Source organism: Aquarana catesbeiana, linkage group LG01 (assembly GCF_042186555.1).
Source record: "Aquarana catesbeiana isolate 2022-GZ linkage group LG01, ASM4218655v1, whole genome shotgun sequence".
Classification (NCBI taxonomy): domain Eukaryota; kingdom Metazoa; phylum Chordata; class Amphibia; order Anura; family Ranidae; genus Aquarana; species Aquarana catesbeiana.
In genome coordinates this window covers 580,094,321-580,122,020 of record NC_133324.1, presented here as the reverse complement: position 1 = coordinate 580,122,020, position 27,700 = coordinate 580,094,321, and the positions used below count along the sequence as shown (strand labels likewise).

At 41.8% G+C, this 27,700-nt stretch overlaps 1 protein-coding gene across 3 annotated transcripts in view; it reads left to right on the top strand.

Annotated features, from left to right (window-relative positions):
• CENPC (centromere protein C) overlaps positions 1-27,700 on the top strand; it is a 299,799-nt gene that overhangs the window by 68,459 nt on the left and 203,640 nt on the right. Inside the window, exons 8-14 of one of the 3 annotated variants that reach the window (XM_073597780.1) lie at positions 345-460; positions 6,129-6,207; positions 6,482-6,594; positions 9,375-9,453; positions 9,750-9,883; positions 25,404-25,479; positions 25,679-25,818. In XM_073597780.1, coding sequence (XP_073453881.1) covers positions 345-460; positions 6,129-6,207; positions 6,482-6,594; positions 9,375-9,453; positions 9,750-9,883; positions 25,404-25,479; positions 25,679-25,818 — 737 coding nt within the window. Of the gene's footprint in view, positions 1-344; positions 461-6,128; positions 6,208-6,478; positions 6,595-9,374; positions 9,454-9,749; positions 9,884-25,403; positions 25,480-25,678; positions 25,819-27,700 lie in introns of all 3 variants that reach the window. The other 2 variants (XM_073597787.1, XM_073597774.1) reach the window with 2 other exon arrangements.

The following is a 27,700-nucleotide window of genomic DNA, read 5'->3' as shown; positions in this document are numbered from 1 at the left end:
GCCTGTCTGAGGTGCTTACATTTTCATCACGTTTACTGTAAATTATTAGTGCACTTATTTGTTTATACTTTTGATAGTGTGAATTAGAAACTGCTGAAAGTCAGCCGTTTGCATTTCCCTCTCAGGGGGTAATGAGGAGAAATGGGAAGACAAAATATAAGCAGATTAAATGTTATCTTTAACCTTCTGTGGGATGATTTAAAATAATACAAGGGCAGTATCTATATTTTCAACCTTTCGTTCGGATATCATTTGCTCTGATACTAACTTGCAAGAAATACTAAAATGTTATTGAATACCGACAAGAGCTGAAGTGTGTTTTTTTTTTTTTTTTTTTATCTCAGGGGCGATGATGAATTTGTAATTGAAGATGAAGATAGTATTAATATGTGTTTCTCCTTTGTAAATAAAATATCATCACTTGAAGGCTCTAAAGAGGAAAGATCAACAGCATCCAGCAGTGAGTAACAGATAATATTGCTGCCAAATTCGGGGGAAGTTGTCATCAGCATAAAATATGCATACTTGTTCAGTATGGTCCTAGGGTTCTGCCCAGCTTAAATCATGCTATGTCAGTTTTATATGGCGTTTCTTCTATGCATGTAAATTGTGTTTCTGTTATGTTCTTTAAAAGACACAGATTGATCTTTACTGTTCTATTACCACCTGCATGAGTAGGGCAACAGGTTAAAAAAAAAAAAAAAAAGTCATCCGCTGCTAGTGGACAAATCCCCCGACTGCAACAACCAACTCAGTTTTATACCTATCACTTAGGTATAAAACTGTAAAGGTCCTAAGTGATAGGTATAAAACTGTAAAGGTCCTATCACTTAGGTCTCTGTAGCATCAGATGCTACAGAGACACATATTACGCCTTGATGATGTCATTATCATGAACCTAGTACTTTTAGAATTGTACCATGCGAACACAGGTGCCGTGCATGCTGTCTTCGACATTTTTTAGGCCATATTGCTGTTGTACATATTATCAATTGATTATGATTACAATCTTATGTATTGTTTATATACCTTGTACCATTATGTTTATACCTTGTGCATATATATATATATATATATATATATATATATATATATATATATATATATATATATATATATATATGAAATTACTCTATTTTGATACAAATAAAACTATTTCCTATCACCACCTCCGCATTTCAACCACTTAATTTTAAAGTCCCAGTTTCCCTTTAATGTACCCTGTGTGAGTTGTGGTCTATATTTGATGTCTCCACCAGTGAATCTCTCTGCCCTGCCTGCAAATCATCCTATGAATAGAGGGCCCTACTGCATCTTTAGGCTCCTTGCATGAAGCTTCAAGACCTCAGGATCTGTATTAGCCCTTAACTACTTCAAAACCACCATGGAGCTTTATTGCAGAACTCCTCTAAGAAATGTCTTCTCCTTTTTTCCATCCCCACCTGAGGTTTCTGACGAGGCTGCTAAGCCTGATCTTTACCATTCAGTAATGGCAGATATGGAACTGTACCCTTCTGGTAGCAAGGAGGAGGTGCCGTTGGCCAAGTAAGCACAAGAAAAGAAGCTGATTTCAGCTTTATCAAAGAAGTGAGAGAAACACTTAAAATTAATTAGACCAAGTCCTCTTTTAAGGACTCTGCAGTTCTGATTGGCACTGCAGTTGCAAACAGTTCACTAAGGAGTTCCCTAACATTTATTTCTTTGACTATGTGCAAAGATCGGTCACATCCCTTTTAAGGGGGGCTTTATTAAAGGCAGAGTTCCAGCCATCTGGAACCAAAACTGTAGCTGCTGACTTTTTAAAAAAAAAACAGCCACTCACCTGTCCTATGATCCAGCGGTGTGCTCACCCCAGTCGATCTCACCTGCTGTCTTCGGTCTCCCGTGCCAGCATCTTCACTATGGGCACCCGGCTGTGACTGCTTGCGGCTTCACAGCAGGGTGCCCACTGTGCATGCACGAGTCGCGCTGCACATCGTAAGTGGTGGGGGGTGGGTTGGAGGAGAACTCCCATTTCTGAGTGCTGTGGCCCTCGGAACGGAAGTGGAAAGCCGGTACCTTTCAAAATCGGGTACCTGCTTCCCCAATCCCCCCTCCGCTCATCAAAAGTGCCATTTTGTTCAAGAGGAGCGGGGGATGAGTCCTTAAAACGGAACCTCCCCTTTTGGGTGGAGCTCCGTATTAAACAATGGTCCTCTCTGCCAGCTGCAAAGCCTCAGATTTCCAGGCTTGGTAATGCCACTATCATTCTGTTGAGGAATCCTGTTCTTTCATGGACCCATTGATTAGGCAAGCCGAAAGCATTACTCGTGCTGGCCTCTCCCCTGGTTACGCAAACACCAAGGTTCCGCCATCAGTAGTGTCCTTGTTAAGACTGCATGAAGTATCTGGATGATTAATTGTTTTGTGCGTATTCTAAATTTGACCTTGAACTCAATCGGTCAGTCACAGTTTGGACTCAGTTTGGGTGGATCCTGAAAATTCAGTGGTCTGTAGTGTCAACTGCTCGTTTGGAGTACCCTGATCTGATTTAGACACAGGTGACACCAGTGTGACTAGGGTGTTTCTCCCCCCCAGATAACTGGACGTCTTCCAGTTATCTGGGGGGAGAAAAACCCTAGTCTTTCTCCTTCGAGGTGGTGTCCTATGCTTAGCAGCATACCATTATCCTGCCAAAGGCGGTTATTTCCAAATAAAACAAGCTTCTGGAGTTATTGGACAAGACGATCTGTCAGTCCTGTTGATGCCAGCCATCCCTGGCTTTGTGACTTCATTCCCTAATGTTACTGTTTGGAAAGTTCTTCCTGTCTCTGTGCTGGCAGATCATCTTGAGTGATGCCTGTCTATCTGGCGGGGGTAGTATTAGGCCATTTATAAGCTCAGGGCCTGTTGACAAAGGGGGAATCCAGCTTGACCATCAATGTTTTGGAGCTGCAAGCAATTTGGCTATCCCTTCTGTGGTGGAGTGATCTCAAGGGTCACCCAGTCCGAGTGAAGTCAGACAATGCCCTTGGCCTTGTATACCTTTGTTATAAGGGAGGCATAAAGAGCATAACACTGGTACAGGAGGTGGCTAGGACTCTTTGGGTGGGAAGTCACTTTCCATCCCTGTCTTCCGTTCACATTCCAAGGGTGGAAAACTGCCAGGGTCTGGATATGGGGAGAGTGGTTTCTTCATCAAGATGTTTGCCACCAAATCTGTCTTTGGTGTGGGGGCATGCCAGAACTAGATTTTCTAGCATCCATGTTGAACCTGAAAGTATCCATTCTTGGAAGGAAGTGACAGATGCTCTAGTAACACTATGGGACAGGTACTCCTTGATTTATGCCTTTCCTTCTCTGAAACATTTATTCCTGCTGTTGCAAAGAATATAGCCAGAAGGCATTTTAGTAATTCTAGTGGTTCCAGACTGGCCACATCAGCCCTTTTTACGGAGACGACATTAATCCCAGATTTCCCCTGGCGATTGCCGTTACATCCATATATTCTATTGTAGAGCATGGTCTTCCATCCTGCTTTACCGTAACAGGCTGATGGCATGGCTGTTGAAGGCCAGAAATTGAAGGATAGAGGTCTCTCTTTTGTGGTGATCTCTTTCATGTGGAGAGTTCATAAGTACAGTTCCCAGATTATCTTTTACTGGACGTGGAAGTCATATTTTGCTTGGTGCGTGTCTTGTGGTGCTCAGCCTTGCCAGTTTTTTATTGCCAAGCGTGTCATTTCCCCAATGAGGATGGACTGACATTTGGCTCGAAGAACTGTCAAAGGTCAGGTTTCCATCTTGGCTGCTCTTTTTCCAATATCCTTTGGCTAGGCACTCCCTGGTTCTCACTTTCAAAAGGTTTTACTCAAATTGTTCCCCCGACAAAACTCTCTCTTACTCTGTGGGATTTGTCTGCTGCTGTTGGGTCTTCAAAAACATTTGTCTGAGAACATCTCAGACTTCCTTATTTACTTTTGTGTCAGCCAATGAAAGCAAGACAAAATGGGATGGGGGGGGGGGGGGGCTTGGGTAGTGGCGGGGTGTAGTTCTAGTAGGGGCCACTCTTGGGTTGTCTTTTATAAAAAAGAACAAAAGAGGGAGCACCGGTCTTGTGCATTAACCATGACACCTTTTATTTAACCACTTCAGCCCTGTAAGGATTAACCTCTGCAGTTTTTATTTTTTGCACTATAAACAAAAGTAAGCAACATTTTGAAAAAAAATACACATTTTTTTACTTTCTGCTAGAATACATAATCCAAAAAAAAAAAAAAAAAGTGAAAAAACGAATTTATTCATCAGTTTAGGCCAGTATGTATTCTACACATTTTTGATAATAAATAAAAGTGTATATAAAATATGCGTATGTTTATTGGTTTGCGCAAAAGTTATAGCGTCTACAAAATAGGAGCTAGATTTAGGGACTTTAAAAATAAAAAAAAAAATGTTTTTACTGGTCATGGCGGCAATCTGTGATTTTTAGCGGGACTGCGACTTTGTGGCGGACTAATCTGACCTTAAGTGACGCTTTTTGGGGACCAGTGACACCAATATGGTGATTAGTGCTAAAGAAAATGCACTGATCAATGTATAAATGACACTAGTGGGGAAGGGTTAACACTAGGTGCGATCAAAGGGTTAACTGTGTTCCCTCAGTGTTTTCTAACTGTTTGGGGATGGCTCACTGGGCTAACACAGAGATTGCTATTCCTGATTTACAAGGAACAGCCGATCTCAGTGTTGTCCCCTATCAGAATGGGGATCAGCCTTGTTTGCATAGGCAGATCCCAATTTTGCCTCTCTGTATCGCGATCGCAGGTGGCTGGACCCATGCGCGCACTTCCCCGGCGTGCAGCGGGCGCCCACAGTATCTCAGAATGCACAGAACAACATGCAGGTAAGACGTTTGGCACGGCCGGGCCGCAGTATATGTGTGGTGGACAGTCCGGAAGTGGTTAATGAATAAAAATATTGTACTCACAAAATTTTCTTCTAGTCCAATAGATCAACCAGAACTGGTTCTGCAGACCCTTATGGGTTTCGAGGGTGCCTCTTCTTCATCGGAGCAAAACTTGAAGATGCTCTTATGAAGTAGAAGCAGCCTTGAAACACGTAAGCGTCTGCAGAACTCTGTGACATCATTTTGGTGCATCTAGACAGGTGCTACGAGTGCTAGTTAATCTGTTGGAAATTTGCATTGGTCTTGAAGCTCCACGTGTTTTTTGAGTACAATACTTTTTATCGTTGAATAAAAGGTGTCATGGCTAATGCACAAGGCCAGTGCACCCTCGTTTTTATTTTGTGTGTAGTGTTTTTGGATCCCCCAGCCAGAGATGGGCAGCAGAGCCAAGTGCATGCTAGAAGACCGTAATCTGGGTTGTGTACTGGAGATACCTGGAACCTAGAGAGAGTCTCCTCATAAGGACTGGTGCCATACCTTAGCGCACAAGATTTGCGGTTATATAATGTGTCCTTTGTACCTAGCATCTTACGCCTGCAGACGTTGATATAACCCAGCGGTCAAGATCTGAAGAATCTGGCTGTGTCCTTCAATGAATACAGAGTCACTTGCTAACTTTTGCTAAGTCACGTGCAGAAGGGATATACCAGAAATATTTTACACATACCTTTATAGCGAAGTACCAAAATCTGTATGCAAATAAAAAAAAAAAAAGTCCTTAATTTACTGACTGCTGTGCCTCCATAAGCCAGCCATATATGATAAGATTTTCTTTCCTGAGACCACGGGTTGCAGGAAAGTAAATTGCTTGATTTCCCCATCAACACAGACACTGTTGATGGGGGAATCCTTCCTGTGGAGCTATTATGTTCTTCCAGCGGGGGAAGTGTAGGAAGCCATCCTGGCCAGGAGAACACTGTGATTATTGTTAGGGGCTATGGCAGCTGGCAATAATCGCATGCCAAAAAGCCGATATTTTGATTGCTCCCAAGTCGATTGATCCATACATGGTTTGAATCGTTTATGGCCAGCTTTAGAGTAGTGCAGCTTTGTTGGGTGCTGTCAACGTGGTCAGCTGGAGACAAAGGAGAATTTAATACTTCTATAAAGTACTTTGCTGATTCATCAATATGTTCAGTTGTGTGTTTTAATACTTTTCTTTCTGGGCATATGCTAATATGCAGGTACTCATGGGAATCAAAAACTGGAAGCTGAAGCTTCTGAGGTTATTTCAGGAAAATCACCAATTTCTCAAAGAAAAAGGTATATGTTTAATTTTATTTTCAGTACATTGTTATAAACATATGTCAATATTAATCCAGTATAAAAAAAAAGTCTATTATGTTGTCAAATTGCTTACATTCTTTACCACACCTGAAAGCTATTGACGTGAATTAAAATGATCCAGTGTAGCCAACAAAAGATCTCTGTAATCTTTTATGAAATTGTTTTGGTATAGCTTTTACATGTGACAATTTTTTCTTTATTAACTTCCAAAATCCTCCTTTGCAAATTTATTACCTTTCTTTTTAAGAAGCAGCCAAACTAGAAGGAGGGGTTCTAATGTGAACAGAAAAAGCACCACTGATGAAGGCAAAACTAATTTAAGTAGTGAAGGGCCAGAAGAAACAAAGCTGACGCCATCAAGTGGTAAGATCAGATAGTACAATTTTTAATTTGTTATGGGCAGTGTTTGGCTAGAATTATTTTTTTCAAATCCATTGAGAGAGACAGGAAGTCGTATACTGTCAGGTATAATACCACCTCCAGGGTTGGACACTGGCAAACAAAACATCTGTAGTCTAGGCAGGTATAAGTTCTCCTGCAACCAACATATCTCAGTTCTAGAAGGATGGGCTTCTTTTCTTGCTATCCTTTTTTTTATCTTATTCACCATGGATTCTTCAATCGACCTCAATTAGGAGTCCTCATTATGTTCACTACACTGGTCACTACATGGCAGCTGTCCGGATCAGCCTGTATTCAGCCTGTATTCAGCCTACAGAGTTCTGTACCCAGACCCTGCTGGACTGAACGTTGTGATGCCAGCTTGGAAGTGATCATCTAGCACTGTGTTCTGTTTGAGGAGCAAAAAGGATTGGCTGGCTGTCAGATTTTTTCGTTTTGCCAGTGTCTCACCCTCCTGTAGGTAGAAATATAACCCAGCAGTACATGACTTCCTGTGTCCTTCAATAGATTCCCAAGAAAAGTATTTTATGATGAGTAGATTTATTTATTTTTCTCCATCCGTTGAGTGACATAGGCTTTGTTGTACTGTTTTTTGCCATGAATGTCTTAAAGTGATAGTAAAGTCTCATTGTTCTTTTTAACTAACAAAACAAAAAAAACAAAAAAAAACAAAACAAACATATTATACTTGCCTACTCTGTGCAGTGGTTTTGCACAGAGCAGCCCAGATCCTCCTCTTCTCGGGCCTCTTTCCAGCGCTCCTAGCCCCTCCCTCCTGTTGAGTGCCCCCACAACAAGCAGCTTGCTATAGGGGCACCCCTGCCGAGCCACAGCTCCATGTGTCTATTCAGACATGGAGCCGTGGCCTGGCCCTTTCCCCTTTCTCTCATTGGCTGACTGACTTTGACAGCAGTGGGAGCCAGTGGCGCCACGCTGCTGTCTCAGCCAATGGGGAGGGGAGTCCCAGGCAGCCAAGACACTCCTGCAACATCGCTGGATCTAGATGGACCCTCAGGTAAGTATGAGTGGGGTTGAGGGGGGCTGCTGCACACAGAAGACTTTTTATCCAAATGCATAAAATGCACTAAGTTAAAATAACTTCTGCCTTTACAACAACTTTAGTTTGTTTTTGGCTTACCTTCTAACTTGGATTTTTAATTGGTGACCTCAATCAAAATCCTTGTTACATCGCAAAGATTTTTTCCCCAGTGATTTCAATCAAGATTCAATGCTACACCTCTGCTTGAGCTAGTCTCAAAATGGAATGTTAGTACTATAAAATCCTTTTCACTGTGTTCAATGAAGGATACCACATCTGCTCTCAATTTTGTGGCTATGTTCTGTTTGCCCTTATCCTGCGTACTGCTTGCTCTTGAGTTGGTTGCTATAGTAGTTGGTGTGGGGTGTAGTTCCAGTAGGGGCCACTCTTGGGTTGTCTTTTGTTCATATATAAAAACAAAAGAGGGCGCACCGGCCATATACATTAACCATGATACATTTTATTTAACAATAAAAAGTGTTCTACTTACAAAATTTGCTTTAAGTCCAACTCAAATTTCCAATAAATCAACCAGAGCTAGTTTTGCAGATCCTTGCGTGTTTCGAGAGTGCCCCTTCTTTATCAGAGCAAAACTTGAAGATGCTCTGATGAAGTGGGGGCACCTTTGAAACACGTAAGTGTCTGCAGAACTCTGTGACATCATTGCGTTGCTTAGAGTTCTAGTTAATCTGTTGGAAATTTGCATTGGTCTTGAAGCTCCATATGTTTTGTGAGTACAATGCTTTTAATTGGTAAATAAAAGATGTCATTGCTAATACACATGTTTAAGGCTGGTGATCCCTTCTTTTTTTTTTTCTTGCTCTGTGTGTAGTGTTTATGCATCCCCCAGCCAGAGGTGGGTAGCAAGACCAAGTGGATGCTAGAAGACTGTATGCTGGGCTGTGTACTGGAGATGCCTTGAACCTAGAGTCTCTTCATAAGGACTGGTGCCATACCTTAGCGCAGAAGTGATGCTGTTATATATTTTCTGTCTTTTGTTTGTACCTAGCATCTTACTCCTGTTGATGTTGATATATATAACCCAGCGGTCAAAATCTGAAGATCTGTATGAGTCCTTCAATGAATGCAGAGAGTTACTTGCTATCTTTTGCTAAGTCATGTGCAGAAGGGATATACCCATTATTGCATTCAGTTCAGCATCATTTTACACATGCCTTTATAGCGAAGTACCAAAACCTGTCAGAAAAAAAAAAGTCCTTAAATTACTACTGCCTCCATAAGCCGTCCATAGATAAGATTTTCTTTCCTGAAACCACGGGTTGCCGGAAAAGTAAATTGCTTGATTTCCCCATCAACGCAGTCACTGTTGATGGGGAAATCCTTCCTGTGGAGCTATTACGTTCTCCCAGCGGGGGAAGTGTAGGAAGCCATCCTGGCCAGGAGAACACAGTGATTATTGCTAGGGGCTATGGCCGCTGGCAATAATCGCATGCCGAAAATCCGATATGCTGGTTGTTCCCAAGTCGATTGATTGATCAACTTGGGTATAATTGGCTTGTCCATACATAGTTTGAATCGTCTATGGCCAGCTTTGGAGAAGAGCAGCTTTGTTGGGTGCTGTTAACGTGGTCAGCTGGAGACAAAGGAGAATTGAATACATTTATAAAGTACATTGCTGATTCATCAATATGTTCAGTTGTGTGTTTTAATACTTTTCTTCTGGGCATATGCTAATATGCAGGTACTCGTGGGAATCAAAAACTGGAATCTGAAGCTTCTGAGGTTATTTTAGGACAATCACCCATTTCTCAAAGAAAAAGGTATGTGTTTAATTTTATTTTCAGTACATTGTTGTAAACGTATGTCGATATATTAATTAGAATAAAAAATAAATAAAATTAATATAAAAAAAATCTATTACATTGTCAAATTGCTTACGTTCTTTACCACACCTGAAAGCTATTGACATTAACAAAGTGATCCAGTGTAGCCAACAGAAGATCTCTGTAATTTTTTATGAAATTGTTTTGGTATAGCTTTTACATATGACCGTTTTTTCTTTAACCTTATTAACTCCCAAAATCCTCTCTTGCATATTATTACCTTTGTTTTTAAGAAGCAGCCAAACTAGAAGAAGGGGTTCTAATGTGAACAGAAAAAGCACCACTGATGAAGGCAAAACTATTTTAGGTAGTGAAGGACCAGAAGAAACAAAGCTGACACCATCAAGTAGTAAGATCCCAACAAGTGGTAAGATCAGTTAGTACAAATTTTTAATTGCTTTTGCAGTGTTTTGCTAGAATTTTATTTTTTTTTCTCATCCATTGAGGGACACAGGAAGTCGTATACTATCAGGTATAATACCACCTCCAAGATTGGACACTGGCAAACAAAACATCTGTAGTCCAGGCCAGGATAAGCCCTCTTGCAACAAACTTGTCTTTTTCTTGCTATTTTCTATTTTGAATTATTGTATATTACCATGGATTCTCCAATCAACCTCAATTAAGAGCCCTCATTATGTTGCTGCTTGAGCTGGTCACTATATGGCAGCTATCTGGATCAGTCTTTCTTTAGCCTGTGGAGTTCCATACCCAGACTCTGCTGGACTGAACATTGTGATGCCAGCTTGGATGTGACCATCTAGCTCTGGGTTCTGCTTGAGGAGCAGATGGCATTGGCTGGCTGTCAGATTTTTTTTGTTTGCCAGTGCCTAGCCCTCCTGTAGGTAGAAATATAACCCAACAGTACATGACTTACTGTCAGGGTGGATTTGAGTTAAATCAAGTCAGTTTAAATCACTAGTAAAAAGTCTTGATTTAAATCATCTCAAATGAAATCATAATTTTTAAAGAGCGAGTGTCGCCTCTGCCTCGCAGCGGCTCCTCCTCTGACCTGCTTTTGACTTACCGACAGTCCCATTCACTTTAATGACACAACAAGGTGAGGGACGTGGTAACAGCAGGTGAGTGGATGCCCGCTAACAGGCACTGCCATGATGGGTCTGAAATGACAGGTGCTCTTTAAATGTAAGGACTCATTCTTGCTGGTAGTTAGAATCTTTAATATTTGCAAACAAAATGAAGATTTTTTCCTTTTTTAAATAAGCTGTCAGGTTAGTACAACAGCAATATCAGAACCGATTCAATCATACAGGTTGTAGTGTACATAGATTTGCAAAACAATGGGATAAAGGACTATTCCTGAACTTTGTTTTTTTCTCATGGGTTACTGTGACATTGTGTGAATACATCAATGCAGTGCATGTTATCTCAGCTTGCAGAGCTTGGATTCATTGAATGAGTTTACCAAAATGTAAATTTTGCAGAATATACAGCCTCATGCTTCATACAGTGGGGACAGAAAGTATTCAGACCCCCTTACATTTTTCACTCTGTTATATTGCAGCCATTTGCTAAAATCATTTTAAGTTCATTTTTTCCCTCATTAATGTACACACAGCACCCCATATTGACAGAAAAACACAGAATTGTTGACATTTTTTGCAGATTTTTAAAAAAAGAAAAACTGAAATATCACATGCTCCTAAGTATTCAGACCCTTTGCTCAGTATTTAGTAGAAGCACCCTTTTGATCTAATACAGCCATGAGTCTTTTTGGGAAAGATGCAACAAGTTTTTCACACCTGGCTTTGGGGATCCTCTGCCATTCCTCCTTGCAGATCCTTTCCAGTTCTGTCAGGTTGGATGGTAAACGTTGGTGGACAGCCATTTTTAGGTCTCTCCAGAGATGCTCAATTGGGTTTAAGTCAGGGCTCTGGCTGGGGCATTCAAGAACAGTCACGGAGTTGTTGTGAAGCCACTCCTTTGTTATTTTAGCTGTGTGCTTGGGGTCATTGTCTTGTTGGAAGGTAAACCTTCAGCCCAGTCTGAGGTCCTGAGCACTCTGGAGAAGGTTTTCGTCCAGGATATCCCTGTACTTGGCCGCATTCATCTTTACCTAGATTGCAACCAGTCGTCCTGTCCCTGCAGCTTTTTTTGTAACCTTGGCCAGATCTGTGCCTTGCCACAATTCTGTCTCTGAGCTCATCAGGCAGTTCCTTTGACCTCATGATTCTCATTTTCTCTGACATGCACTGTGAGCTGTAAGGTCTTATATGGACAGGTGTGTGGCTTTCCTAATCAAGTCCAATCAGTATAATCAAACACAGCTGGACTCAAATGAAGGTGTAGAACCATCTCAAGGATGATCAGAAGAAATGGACAGCACCTGAGTTAAATATATGAGTGTCACAGCAAAGGGTCTGAACACTTAGGACCATGTGATATTTCTTTTTTTCTTTTTTAATAAATCTGCAAAAATGTCAACAATTCTGTGTTTTTCTGTCAATATGGGGTGCTGTGTGTACATTAATGAGGAAAAAAAATGAACTTAAATGATTTTGGCAAATGGCTGCAATATAACAAAGAGTGAAAAATGTAAGGGGGTCTGAATACTTTCCGTCCCCACTGTAACTAAGCTCCATTTCATGCTGAATAAACAAAATTATTAATGTATCTTAAGAAAACTATCTTTAGTTTTTTACTCGGAAAGCATTTTATTAAAATAAATTTGATAAAAATCCAAAAAATTTGATTTAAATTAAATTAAAAACAGTTTTTTTTTTTTTGTTTGAATTTTTTTTTTAATCCACCCTGCATCCTGTGTCACTCAATGAATTCCGAAGAAAAAGTTTATTTATGGTGAACACAACATGTTAACATGTAGTTAATATATTCTACCCCTAAGGGGAGAAAAAAAGTTAATGGGGAGAAGGGGGTCTATACTCGCAGGTTGACTAAAACACTGTGCTTGGCTAGCATTGAGGAAGATGGAAACCCAAACTGATTGTTTGTTCCGGAGCTGAGGCAAGGAACCCCGTTCCGGCCGAGAAAACATCCACATAGCCCGATCGCCACAATACATTCCACATGTGTGGAGATGATTTCAAACATGAAGTTCTGAAAAAAAATGGATATAAAATAAAAAAAAGTGTAAAAGAAAAAAAAAAAATGAAAAAATTTGAAAAAGTGAAAACACACGAATGATTGGGATGCAAAAAAATAAAAAAAGTGTTTTTCATACATTGAGTGACACAGGCAGTGATATACTGTTTTTGCCATGACTGTCACATTTGTATGTGCTTTTTTGTTCCTTTTTATCATATTTTATATACAATATCTTAATGAAGTTAAAATCCTATAATCATTGCTGATGATGCCACATACATTTTTTTTAAAGCACCATTCATCTAGTCACCTCCACACCCTGCACACTAATGATCAGATGCTGCATATAGTTTGATTGTAAACATTTGGATTTAGCAATACACATTTTTTTTTTGTACAACCAGTATGGTTAAACTGTTGCATACAGGAGGTTTGAACATTGACAAACAGAAAAACCATAAGCCAGTTCTCATAGAACCCCTCCACTACCCAGTATGCATCTGGTTTTTGCTAGTGTCCTAGGAGGTTGCACAACTTTTCTTCAGTTCTGCTGAAAAAAGTCTTAACTAGTTTTTGGCTTACCTTCTAACTTGGATTTTTCGTTGGTGACCTCAATCAAAATCCTTGTTACATCGCTGGGATTCCATGCTACACCTCTGCTTGAGCTAGTCTCTACACAGCTTCTCAGCACTAGCTTAGCAGACCGTATCTATACCCTGGGCTAGTCTGGATCATGACCTTAGAGCACTGAGCTCTGCTTTGTGGCACTTTCTGGACTTTAGTGTAAAGTTTGCAGCAATGCACTTTCTGGGTTCAGAGCCATAGCACAGTATAAGGTGTGACCCTGTCTCTGAAATCTCACTTAGTGAGTAAAGTTGGCCATAGGAGGGAAAGACAGAAAGCGCCGCCTGAATGTAGCATTAGTGTAAGCAATTTAATAGCAAGGGTGCAAAATACTCATATGATATAAGTTTACAATATGCGTATCTCTAGTGGAGTGTCATACAGGTCTCTCCTAACGTCCACGCAGTGTATCCACGCACTGTGTCTATGGGCTGTAGGGGTAGAGGGTGATCTGTAGTACGTCCTGTGGCCACCAGGAAGTCCAACGAAACCAGCTGGAATGCACAGAAATTACCTCACAGGAAGCGGGGGGACGGCCAGGAACACTGCACTGGATAGGCTACATGCACGGAGTATCAGTTTCTTCTACTGGCCTCTAGAAGTAGAGGCCAGTAGAAGGAGCTGAGGCACCGAGCGCGTAGTCTATCCAGTGCAGTGTTCCCAGCCGTCGCCCCCCTTCCGGTGACGTCATTTCTTTGCGTTTCACGCTGCTTTCGTTGGACTTCCTGGTGGCCACAGGATGTACTACAGACCTCCCTCTACCCATACAGCCCGTGGATACAGTGCGAGCATGTTAGGAGAGACCGGTGTAACACTTCACTACAGATGAGCATATTTTAAACTTTTATCCTGTGAGTGTTTTGCATCTTTGCTTTTAAATTGTTTACACTAATACTACACTCAGGTGGCGCTTCCTATCTTTCCCTCCTTTTCTTCATTCTACAGAGCTGGCTTTCTCTGAGGATAGCTGCCGCCATATTCCATTACATGGACTCTAAGTTCAAGTTTTAGTAGTACTGCTTATGGACTACAGTATTGTCTGTTTTTAATGTGCCTATTATACAAATCATTATACACATATACAGTATCTCACAAAAGTGAGTACACCCTTCACATTTTTGTAAATATTTTATTATATCTGTTCATGTGACAACACTGAGGAAATGACACTTTGCTACTATGTAAAGTAGTGAGTGTACAGCTTGTATAACAGTGTAAATTTGCTGTCCCCTCAAAATAACTCAACACACACCCATTAATGTCTAAACCGCTGGCAACAAAAGTGAGTACACCCCTAAGTGAAAATGTCCAAATTGGGCCCAATTAGCCATTTTTCTTCCCCGGTGTCATGTGACTCGTTAGTGTTACAAGGTCTCAGGTGTGAATGAGGAGCAGGTGTGTGAAATTTGGTGTGATTGCTCTCTCTCTCATACTGGTCACTGGAAGTTCAACATGGCACCTCATGGCAAAGAACTCTCTGAGGATCTAAAAAAAAGAATTGTTGCTCTACATAAAGATGGCCTAGGCTTTAAGAAGATTGCCAAGAACCTAAAAACTGCAGCATGGTGGCCATGACCATACAGCGGTTTAACAGGACAGGTTCCACTCAGAACAGGCCTGGCCATGGTCGACCTAGGAAGTTGCGTACACATGCTCGGCATCATATCCAGATGTTGTCTTTGGGAAATAGACGTATCAGTGCTGCCAGCATTGCTGCAGAGTGTGAAGGGGTGGGGGGTCAGCCTGCCAGTGCTCAGACCATACACCGCATGCTTAATCAAATTGGTCTGCATGGCTGTCGTCCCAAAAGAAAGCCTCTTTTAAAGATGATGCACAAGAAAGCCCGCAAACAGTTTGCTGAAGACAAGCAGACTAAGGACATGGATTACTGGAACCATGTTCTCGGGTCTGATGAGACCAAGATAAACTTATTTGGTTCAGGTGGTGTCAAGTGTGTGTGTGGTGGCAACCAGGTGAGGGGCACAAAGACAAGTGTGTCTTGCGTACAGTCAAGCATGGTGGTGGGAGTGTCATGGTCTGGGGCTGCATGAGTGCTGCCGACACTGGGGAGCTACAGTTCACTGAGGGAACCATGAATGCCAACATGTACTGTGACATACTGAAACAAAGCATGATCCCCTCTTTTCGGAGACTGGGCCGCAGGGCAGTATTCCAACATAACGACCCCAAACACACCTCCAAGATGACCACTGCCTTGCTAAAGAAGCTGAGGATAAAGGTGATGGACTGGCCAAGCATGTCTCCAGACCTAAACCCTATTGAGCATCTGTGAGGCATCCTCAAATGGAAGGTGGAGGAGCGCAAGGTCTCTAACATCCATCAGCTCCGTGATGTCGTCATGGAGGAGTGGAAGAGATCTCCAGTGGCAACCTGTGAAGCTCTGGTGAACTCCATGCCCAAGAGGATTTAGGCAGTGCTGGAAAAAAATTTACTCTTTTTGCCCAATTTGGACATTTTCACTTAGGGGTGTACTCACTTTTGTTGCTAGTGGTTTAGACATTAATGATTATGTGTTGGGTTATTTTGAGAGGACAGCAAATTTACACTGTTATACAAGCTGTATACTCACTACTTTACGTTGTAGCAAAGTGTTGTCACATGAAAAGATATAGTAAAATATTTACAAAAATATGAGGGGTGTACACACTTTTGTGAGATACTGTACATTGTCTTTGCGCCAGCAGTTACTGTATTTTCAGTAAAGTTGGCCATACATGGATTCAATGTAAATTCAATGTAGATGGACTAATAGATTTAAATGCACTAACAATTTAAAGTTAAACTCCAGCTAAGGCCTGGTTCACACTAGCGCGATGCCAGACATCGCCTGTTATTCGCACCGCATTGCTGTGCACATCACATGCAATTTCAGCCTTACAAACTCTATGGGTGATATCTCATCACATTCACACCAAAATGGTGCAGGACCCTTTTTTTGGCCCGCACTGGAACCAGATCGCATGAGTGTGAACACCCATGCGATCCAATTCCTGCACCATTTTACAGTTCGCAATGCGAACAGATCTGGGGATTTCGTTAACTGTACATTGACACCCGCAGCGGTTTGCAGATCTCAGTGTGAACCACTGTGCGATTCAGGTGCGATGCGGGAACCCACATTGAATTCACAGGGTTCTCGCATCGCACTAGTGTGAACCGGGCCTGATACTTTATAATACGTTACAGCAAACTGCTGTTTTCCTTTTGGGATAAAGGTTTTACATGAATAAAAGCTAATCATTTTTAGCACCCCTGCCAGGTGGTTGTAAAGGTTATCTTTTTTTTTTATCTTAATGCATTAAGATAAAAAGCCTTCTGTGCGCAGCAGCTCCCCTCACCCCCCCCCCCCAATACATACCTGAGCCCCATCTCTATCCAGCGATGTCCACGAGTGCCTTAGCCATCCGGGGATTTTCCCTCCTGATTAGCTGAGAGACAGCAGCAGCGTCATTGGCTCCCGCTGCTGTCAATCAAACTCGCTTAAACATGAGAGAGAAGGGGTGGGGCTAAACCCGCAGCTCCGTTTCTGAATGGATACATGGAGCTGCAGCTCAGTGCGGGTGCCCCCATAGCAAGCTGCTTGCTGTGGGGGTGTTCTGTTGAAAAACCCAACTCGTCAGTCTCCAATTACGTCACTTCCGGTGACTCCAGCTGCAGATTTGAACGAGTTGTCTCTACTGCCCATGTGCGTACGTGCACCCGAAAGAATAACAGAAACCCCGTCAGATCTTCCAATCGCCACAGTGCGCATGCGCAAGGTACGTCACTAACCTTTTTTCAAACTCGTTTTCTGTTGGGTGTACGCGGGGACATAGGCAGTAGAGCCAACTCGTTAATCTGCTGCTGGAGAGTCATCGGACAAGTGATGTCATTGGAGATTTCGAAGAGTTGGCTATTTTGACAGAGCAGGGGCACTCGACAGGAGAGAGGGGCCAGGAGCTCCAGCCAGGGACCCGATAAGAGGAGGATCTGGGCTGCCCTGTTCAAAACTACTACACAGGGCAGGTAAGTATGACATGTTTGTTATTTTAATTAGAAAAAAAAGAGGAGACTTTACAATTAGTATAAATGGTTTGTCTCGTCCCTAAAACTGATCTATCCCCAAGAGAGTTTGTTCTTTTGAAAAATTACTGGCTAAACTACCACATGAAAATAAAAATAAAACCAAAAAAAGAAAACTAATGCAACCATCACATCTAAGCTTTGGTAAGTTGCTATATAATACATGTTTGCTTTTGGGTTAAATACAGCATTAAGGCTGGTCAGGCTTAAGCACCAAGAGCTACCTTGCTGCCACACCATTGGAATTTATTTTAAAATACTTGTCGCTGCCGGTTTTCCTGCATTAATGGTTAAAGCTGAGGGACTGAGTGCTAATGGCATCCATTGAATGGAATGCTGCATACGCTGTCTTTCACTCACTCAGCCTAGAGGAAGCACCATCCTGCTGCTGCTCCTACTCCTGGACCACCAATGTGGATATCCAGTCTACCTCTGGTGAGGCTGCGTTCAGATCCCTTCAGTCTCCTGAAGCAGACCCAGTTTTGCAGGGTGTTTTAACTATTCTGCACTTTGAGAATCAGGTTCCTGTTCATGGAGTGGCTAGAGCAGGTCTGGAGCCTGGTGTTTCAGTTGTGATAGATTATTGGAAGCATAAAACGTGTTTTGCATGGGACTGATATCTGTACATATGTACAGAAGAGTCTTGCTGTGTGCTTGGTATGTTGGCAAGGAATCCAAGGAGCATCTGACATGGTTACCTTTTGAGGGACGTTGTCTTTGGACCAGCTGTTGACCCTGTCATTAGTAATGCCTTAAGTGGCCAGAGCATGCTCCTGCCTCAACAAAGTTGAGTTTTGTAAGGGGCAGATGCGTTCCACCCTGCCCCTTCATCTACTTCAGTGGTCCTATTCTGTTGGTGCTCTCTGCTTGGAATAAGGGCTCCTCTGCACTCATTATTCCCTGCTTGGTAGGAATTTTCATTGGATGGCCCTGTGCTCCCTCAGATTGTCAGCAGGCAGAACATGCTGGGATCTTGCTGTTGGCAGCTCCCAGAGCTGCATGATTAATCGTTAAAGAATTGACATGGCGATTCTACCCCCCTCGTGATCTTAACACAGTATTTTCTCGATTCAGTGCAGAAAGTTCTCTGCTCAAACCGACAGCTGTCAAAAAAAAAAAAACACAGGCAGCCTGCTAAGTTTCTCACAACATCTTAGGGCTTCTTCACACATGCGGACCGTTCAGGTCCACCTGACAGTTTTTCAGGCGAACCTGAACGGACGCGCCATGTACCTCTATGGAGCGACGGATGTCAGCGGTGACATGTCCGCTGATATCTTATCCGCTAAATCCAGACGGATGGAAAACCTATTTTTCATCCGTCTGGCTGATCGGATGAAAACTGACAGGCGGATCCATTTTTCATCCGATCCCCATAGAGGAGAGCGGGGATCTGACAGGTCTGTCTCTGCACAGTGAGCAGAGACGGACTTGTCATCTGGCGGCTTAGCGGGGATCAACGGAATGATCTCTGGTGAGCAAGGGGGAGTCCATTAGAACAGACAAGCATGTGTGAAAGAGCCCTAAGGCAGAGATAAAGAGAAACACTGTATCTTCTGTTCTTTTAGATCAAAGGAATGAACTTAGGTCTGTAAATGAGGTCAGTTTAACCACTTCAGCCCCAGAAGATTTTACCCCCTTCATGACCAGAGCACTTTTTACAATTTGGCACTGCGTCGCTTTCACTAGTAATTGCGCCGTCATGCGATGCTGTACCCAAACTAAATTTGCATCCTTTTTTCCCACAAATAGAGCTTTCTTTTGGTGGTATTTGATCACCTCTGTGTTTTTTTTATTTTTTGCGCTATAAACAAAAACACAGCGACAATTTTGAGAAAACCCCAATATTTTTTACTTTTTGCTATAATATCCCCAAAAATGTTTTTAAAAAAACTAATTTCTTCATCAGTTTAGGCCAATATATATTCTACATATTCTTGGTAAAAAAATCGCATTAAGCATATATTGATTGGTTTGCGCAAAAGTTATAGCGTCTACAAAGATTTATGGCATATTTTTTTTTTTTTTTTTATTAGTAATGGCGGCAATCTGAGATTTTTATCAGGATTGCGGAGGACAGATTGGACACTTTTGACACATTTTTGGGACCATTGACATTTATACAGTTATCAGTGCTATAAAAATGCACTAATTACTGTGTAAATGTCACTGGTAGGGAAGGGGTTGACACTAGGGGGCGATCAAGTGGTTAAATGTGTGTTCCCACAGTGTGTTCTAACTGTATGGGCGTAGGACTGAGTAAGAGAGGAGACATATCGTTGTTCCTATTTACTAGGAACAAACGACATGTCTCCTCTCCCCTGACAGCACAGGGATCTGTGTTTACACACACAGATCCCTGTGCTGGCGCTTGTGCACGCGATCGCGCCCGCCGTCCACACGCATCGGGTCACCCGCTGTGCAGCGGGCGCACGCCCTTTGGCAGCTCTTAAAGGGCCGACGTGCCCATGCAGGATTTTGCGCACCCGTGGCGTGAGCCGGTCGGCAAGTGGTTAAGGACTAAACCTATTTATGACACTTGTTGCTTACAAGTTAAAATCGGTATTTTAGCAGAGACCCTAGAGAATAAAAAACTAAACCGTAAAGTTAGCTCAATTTTTTTGCTTGTTGTGAAAGATGTTACGCCGCGAGAATCGTGAACTTCGAAACAAAAAATCGTGGTTCTCATTTTATCCAGAATCGTGCAGCTCTAGTAGCTCCTGGTGTGGAGTATGTCCTGAGGCCTTTGTAGGACCTGATAACTGGAAGATAAATTATCTTCCTGTGACTGATGTGCAGCCTATTGAAGTTTTTCCAGACTTCTTCCACTTTCCTGTCCTAATTTGGTGAACGTCTTTAGCAATGTGGATAACGTTCCCTCCACTTACTGCTCAGCTGAGGATTCTTGGTAAGATTGGGGCAGGCCAGATGCTTTTTAGAACCTTGTTCTCTTGATCGAGGTCGGCAGGGATGTAGAGTTCCTCTGTCATATCCAGAAACACCTCCGGTGTTTATCCTTATGTCCTTTTGGTGTTTTGTGTGCACTTGGATTGCTGTGTGTTTTCCTCCCTGTCTGACCTTGTGTGGGTGTCTGCTTACCCTTCAGTCTCTTTCAGTCAATCTGACTTGAGGGGGTTGGTTACCCTTGTTTTTTTTTCCTATAAGCTTTTGGGGCTGATTTGCTATCTATTACAATGTGTTGTGAGCAATCTCAATTCTCACTGATATCTTACCCTGGTATGTGGTATCTGCCAGATCCAGTAACCTCTGCTTTTATTGTGTAACCTCTCTTTCCCTGAATCCTAAGGGCTAGGATTATGAGGCTTGGGTCTTCTTGTGTACACTTGCCAATCTTTTTCTCTTGAATCTGTTTTAAAAGTGTCCTGTGGGGATGTTATTCTGGGACATATACCATTTTTTAAATTTTTTTACAACACCTTAAATTTGGTTTTGTTACCCATTTTTGTTTTATTGGTTATGCCACCTGGTTTTAGTGTGGAACACTTAGTTGATTCGGCCGTGTCTCCCCCAGCATGGTACTTCCTCTGTCCTGCTAAGGTTCTTCTCCCTTGGTTTAGGCTTTGTATTCTAGATGGTTCGCAATATTTTGGATCTGTGAATGTTACCCACTCCTCAGACTGCTTTTCGACTATGGACAATAAAGAAAATTAAGATTTTTTTTTTCTGCAAATTCTTGATTTATCTTAGTTCTGCAGTACAGGACATAGGCCTTGTAATCTTAGACCATGGGTTATTTGTCGCTACCTTCAGGTTATTGGACACTGGAAAAAGCTTTGCTGGGGACACCCTCCAGTTTACTTTTTTACTTTCAAATAACCCTGTGGGACTCCAGTTTTTTTGCCAGCTCTCTTCCTATAATTCTACCTCCCTCTCAGGTGCACAACAAAAGGCACAGTTTTGGGTACCATCTGTGTGTGATTTTTTTTTTTTTTGGGAAACTATCTGCCCTTCTGCAGTCTTCAGACTCCAGGGCTTAATACTAGCCATATACCTTTCGAAAAATTGTTGGAACGAGTTTTTGAAAAACGAATACATAGTCGTGAGAGCAAATGATTTTGCCATCATATAATGACCGAAATGGGATCGATTTTTAAATCGTTCAACTGGCATAAACTAATCAATTTTTCGTTTTGTCACATAACCCCAGTGCAAACAGTTTGGGTGAGAAACACATTAACCTTTCAATTTATTGTCTGTTCGGCCAAAGCTTTCTAAACCCTTCCTTCGATTTTTTTTTTTTTTTTTGTCTCAAAAGCGTCACAACCGATTTTCGACGATAAACGAACGAACTGTCCAAATTACAGATTTTCAAACATCCCTGTGGTCAGAGTAGTTAGGGTTTACCTACCTGCAGCATCTTGTTTCAGAAAAACGGATTAAATTTTTGTCCTTTCTAAAGATCCCAAGAAGAGAAATCCTTCTTCCACTTCACCATAAGTAGGTGGATCAGGTGGCTTATTTCCAGGGTATGTACCCCTTTCCTTTCAGGGCCCACTCCACCAGACCTTCAGTGTGTCATGTACCTTTCAGCATAAAGCATCCAGTTTGTAAGCCTGCAATGCCTCCACCTGGTCTTCTGTTCATACCTTCTCAAACTATTAGCAGGTCGATCTTCAGACCTTTGCTGATGTGAGCTTTGGCCTCAAGGTGTTTTGGGTGCGTTTTTACCCTTGTGTCTTGTGGACCTGCTTGCCGTTGTTTGCTATAGTATTGTCCATCCCACAGTTGACAATGGTAATTTTAATTTGACTGTAAATTCCAGGTCTTGGAGTACAGTACAGGAGGACACAAGTCCTTCCTGTCCTTTGTTTTTCTTACTGCTTTCTTCAAAACTGGAGTCTAAGTCTGGGTGAGGTTATATGAGGGTGCAATAAGGAAAGGGGGGGGGGGGGGTGGCATTCTGGCAAAGCTTCTGCCAGTGCCCCAGTAACCTGAAGGTAGTGGCATAAACCTCCAAGATATTGAATTTACAGGGAAGCCAAATTTCACATATTCTTGATGTTCTTTAACCATTATGTTCACCTTTTTATATATAGTAAATTAGCTCATACAGACAAGAGACCACAATGGCTGAAAGTGCACTCTGCCATTTGCAAACTTGTTCAATGCAGATGCCACAGCTGTAGGCGTTTTTCCATAATGTCTGGGTAAAATAGTGGGCATGATGCATATGTGCAGTGTGCACTCTTCCCCCCACCCCCCCATCTCGGCAGCAGCTGAGCTCAGCATTACTGGGATAATGGAAGAGAAAGCATAATGCACATGCACAACTTTTTAATCTGGACGTTTGCTTACTCCTGTGATGCTTGTAATGCTGGGAGCAAGCACTCAACCTCTGCCTATGTCCTAGAAATGTTTTGCCCAGGTTTTACAGGTGACGGAAAAGACTTACACGTATGACATTTGCATTAAACAATATTTTTTTTTACAAACTGCTTAGTGCATTATAAATTCTCTGCACATGCTGGTTTAATGTGAAAGGTGAAATTGCCCTTCAAGCGACACAGGACCCTTTGACCCTTCTGTGTGTTTTGCTCTTGCTCTACTTGCTGCTTTCTCAGAAAACTGAGGCATGCATGGTACAGTAAGAGTTAAATGGGGAGCTTTATTGAGCCATACGGTCTAATATAAACTGGATATGTCTGGCTTAAGCATCAGTCCATGCTATGGCCCTACCTTGTTTTAACATATACTGGCAACATGTTATGCATACTATGCCTTAAGAGGGTTTTTGCAGATTTGCAATATGCCATCTTTCGGGGTTTTTGCTTGGTATGGTTTGTAAAATGATATATAAAGCAAAATGGAAACACATATTTGCAAGCATGCATGTACAGTTGTGCTCATAAGCTTACATTCCCTGGCAGAATTTGATTTCTTGGCCATTTTTCAGAGAATATGAATAACTTACAAACATTTATTTCACTCATAGTTAGTGTTTGGCTGAAGCCATTTATTTTCAATCAACTGTGTCTACTCTTCAAAAGTTTACATACCCTGGTGATTTTGGCCTGATTACATGCACACAAGTTGACACAAAGGGGTTTGAATGACTATTAAAGGTAACCTTTCCTCACCTGCAATCTGTTTGCTTGTAATTAGTGTGTGTGTATAAAAGGTCAATGAGTTTCCAGACTCCTGACAGACCCTTGCATTTTTCATCCAGTGCTGCACTGACATTTCTGGATTCTGAGTCATGGGGAAAGCAAAGGAATTGTCAAAGAATCTGCGGGTAAAGGTAGTTGAACTGTATAAAACAGGAAAGGGATACAAAAGGATATCCAAGGAATTAAGAATGCCAATCAGCAGTGTTCAAACTATAATCAAGAAGTGGAAAATTAGGGGTTCTGTTGAAACCAAAGCACGGTCGGGTAGACCAACTAAAATTTCAGCCACAACTGCCAGGAAAATTGTTTGGGATGCAAAGAAAAACCCACAAATAACTTCGGGTGAAATACAGTACTCTCTGAAAACATGTGGTGTGGCTGTTTCAAGATGCACAATAAGGAGGCACTTGAAGAAAGATGGACTGCATGGTCGAGTCGCCAGAAGAAAGCCATTACTATGCAAATGCCACAAAGTACTCCGCTTACAATACGCCAAACAGCACAAAGACCAGCCTCAAACCTTCTGGCACAAAGTCATTTTGAGTGATGAGACCAAAATTTAGCTTTTTGGCCACAACCATAAACGCTAAATTTGGAGAGGAGTCAACAAGGCCTATGATGAAAGGTACACCATTCCTACTGTGAAACAGGTGGATCGCTGATGTTTTGGGCATGTGAGAGCTCCAAAGGCACAGGAAATTTGGTCAAAATGGATGGCAAGATGAATGCAGTATGTTATCAAAAAATCCTGGACGAACATTTGCATTCATCAGCCAGGAAGCTGTGCATGGGACGTACTTGGACATTCCAACATGACAATGATCCAAAACACAAGCCAAGTCAACCTGTCATTGGGTACAGCAGAATAAAGTGAAGGCTCTGAAGTGGCCATCTCGGTCTCCAGACCTCAATATCATTGAGCCACTCTGGGGAGATCTCAAACTTGCAGTTCATGCAAGACAGCCCAAGAATTTACAGGAACTGGAGGCTTTTTGCCAAGAAGAATGGACAGCTTTACCATCTAAGAAGATAAAGAGCCTCATCCACAAATACCACAAAAGACTTCAAGCTGTCATTGATGTTAAAGGGGATACACGGTATTAAGAACTGGGGTATGTAAACTTTTGATCAGGTTCATTTGGGTAGTTTCTGTTGTCATTATGATTTAAAAAGAGTAAACACGGTTGATTGATAATACTGTAAATGGCTTCAGCCAAACACTAACCATGAGTGAAAGAAAAGTTTTTGTGTTAGCATTCATATTCTCAGAAAAATTGCCAAGAAATCATAAATCGTGCCAGGGTATGTAAACTTATGAGCACCACTGTATGTGCAATTTTTATCTTCCAATTTCTGAGTGTTTGTATTTAAAAAACATATTCACATATCAGGAGCAAAAATGGATATGCTCTCCATGATGTCCATTCAGATAACTTCCCCAGATAATAAAAAGTTAGTCTATCTGCATATTTCTGTGACTTCTGTTGGGCTTTAATTCTTATTGGCTGTCATGTAAAGCAACTTTTTTGTTTTCCTCTTCTTTCTGTGGTTTTTAAGTTATAGATTCCTTTAAGTAATTACTGTTAAGCCCCGTACACACGGGCTGAATGTTGGGAGACATCGGCCTGGGTCAAAAAAAACACAACAGCTATCGGAACACAATAGCTCAGCGAGGGAGATCACTATATTAAATTTGCATAGTTAGTACAGTGGCTCTGACAGGAGCTGACAATTTTTTTTTTTTTCGTTCAAACCCCCCCCCCCCCCCCCCCCAAAAAAAATCTCATAATGTGTACCAGGCTTAACTGCAACCACTCATGCAGGTTATAGTCTTTGATTTCCCGGTACTGTTGTACTTTTATCTTTTGTGGTAATTTGTATTTAAATAATCGTTCTGACATTTGAAGTTTTGATTTGTAAATAACACTTAATGTTTTTTCTCTTTTTTTCTCTTTTTTTTTGTATGTATCCCTAACACTATATTAGCTACGTATGAGAGTCAGGCTTTCTCCACTAAATTAAAGGCCTTGTTGGCACAGTCACTCACGTATTCCAAAACTATGTAAGTTCTTTTTTTTTTTTTTTTTTACATATTTTTTTGTTCATAAAGTTGTTGAGATGCTCATCCATAATTGCAAATCATTATGGAATGCTCCAAATGTGATATTGTGAGTGCTTTTACATATGTTAGTTTGTAGTTGACCTTTATTAGCCCCCCAACATCCTAAATTGATATTTTGTGCCATGGTTTTTGTTAACAGCCAACAGACAAGGCAAACAAATAAAGAATTAGAAATGGCTGAAGAAGAAAATTTCGATATGATTTGGGATACCAACAGTGAAAGAATACAGATTCCAAGAAATTCAAAATCGAAAGAAGAAAGATCAAAATCATCCAGTGGTGAGTTACAGATAAAAATCCAATTTAAAGTATACCTAAAAGTTCTAAAGTTTTGTTGTCTCTTGTTGCTGTAAGTACCTTTGTAATGTCTTCAAATAATTTCCTGTGCCTATATGAAGCCTCCATGGATCCTAGGCCCACTGTAAACACATGGCCTCGTTATCCCCTTTAGACAAGCCCTACCCTTCTTGATACCAAGCCAGTAGAAGCTCTAGCATTCCTCATTGAGTCTTATCTGTGTCACTTATTGAAAAATGGGCGCTTTAAGAATTAATTAGGGCTCTTTGTGCAGCCTGGGCCTAGTATCTATGGGACGCTATGGAGTCACAGAGAATGGATTGAAAATTAATGTAAGAATACTCCCAGGATTTTTTTTTCTTCGTAAGTGTGCATTATGGGACATGGGATGAAGTATGAAGTGACATGACACAAGATGAAGAATTTTTACTGTATGCCCTTTGATGAGAAACTCTTTGGCACATCCCTGGACATCTAATGAAGCCATCGGGTCGAAGCGTACTCTTTTGCCCCAGAAAAAAGGCAAAGAGGCAAAATCTCCATCTTGAAAGTCTGTTACTCTCGAAGCTAAAAAGAGGTTCTTTTCATTTCTCTCAAACTTCCATGCCAAAGGCAAAGCCTGGAAATTGTTTAATCTGTAAGTCCTGGATCCCCCAAATCTGCAAGAAGGTCCTCCAACTCAGTCCCTTGTTAGAGTGCGGCGACATTTTGTTGGCCTTCGTGGCTTGTGGTTCCAAAACATTTCAGAATGTTGTATCCAGAGGCTAATTTCAGTATCTGCCGCCACCTTATTAATGATGTCAGACCTCCCGTCAAAAAATGGCAGTCATTTGCTCTGCTTTAGTACAGCTTCTTTTGCAAGCAGGCAAAGCCATTGTCCCAGAATAGGAAAGGTTTCAGGGGGTGTCTATTCTATTTTGTTCACTGTCCCCAAAGCAAAAGGGGGCATCTGCCCTGTACTGGATCTAATGGTTCTCAATAACTGTTTGGAGTATCTGGGCCTAATCTCAAGATTTTCCTTCCCTGGGACAAGCTCAAGTGTCTCCTATCCCATGTTCAGACAACCACAGACCAGTAGCCTGTCAACCCTCTACTTCTGCATGTGGGCCTGATTGTATCCTCCTCCGAGGCTGTTCTATATGCCCAATTTCATTCAAGATTGTTGCAGTGTAGAACACGAGGGTGCAGTCTCTGGATAATTCCATAAACCTGACAAGCAGGATAAGGGCTTAGCCTGGTGTGGTGGGTCAAATGTTTGGCTCTGGAGTTGGGTAAGATCCTTCTAGTGGAAGGTGCTTACAATGGATGCCAGTCTGTTGGACTCTACCCACCCTGTAAAAGGGACTTGGTCATCCAGAGGAAGCTTGGATTTCAATTATTAGTCAGGAACTCAGGGTGATTTAGCATTTTTATTTAAGCAGGATTCCCTCAGACAATGCCATGGTATTGGCTTACATCAATTATTAGGGAGGCACCAGAAATCCCACATCTCAAAGAGAAGTGGATTTAATTCTGGCTTGGGCAGAACTTTTATGTGCCAGTGCTGTCCGCTATGCACATCCCAGCTGTGGAGAACTGGCAGTGATCAACATCTGGGCTCCGGAAGTTGTTCTTGTCACCCAGAAGTGTTTCAAGACCTCTGTCACAGGTAGGGGGTGCCAGACATGGACCTCATGGCTCACAGTTTCAAAAAAAAACTGAGCAGGTTTGTCTCCAGCTCCAGGTATCCTCTAGCCTTCACATTAGATTTGACTCAGCTGTTCTTTTTCAATGACCGCTTGTATCTTATTCTTTAGTGAAGGACTTTAAAGCTTCATTCACACTAGCGCGTTTTTTGATGCATTTTGCATTTTTCAGAAATGCA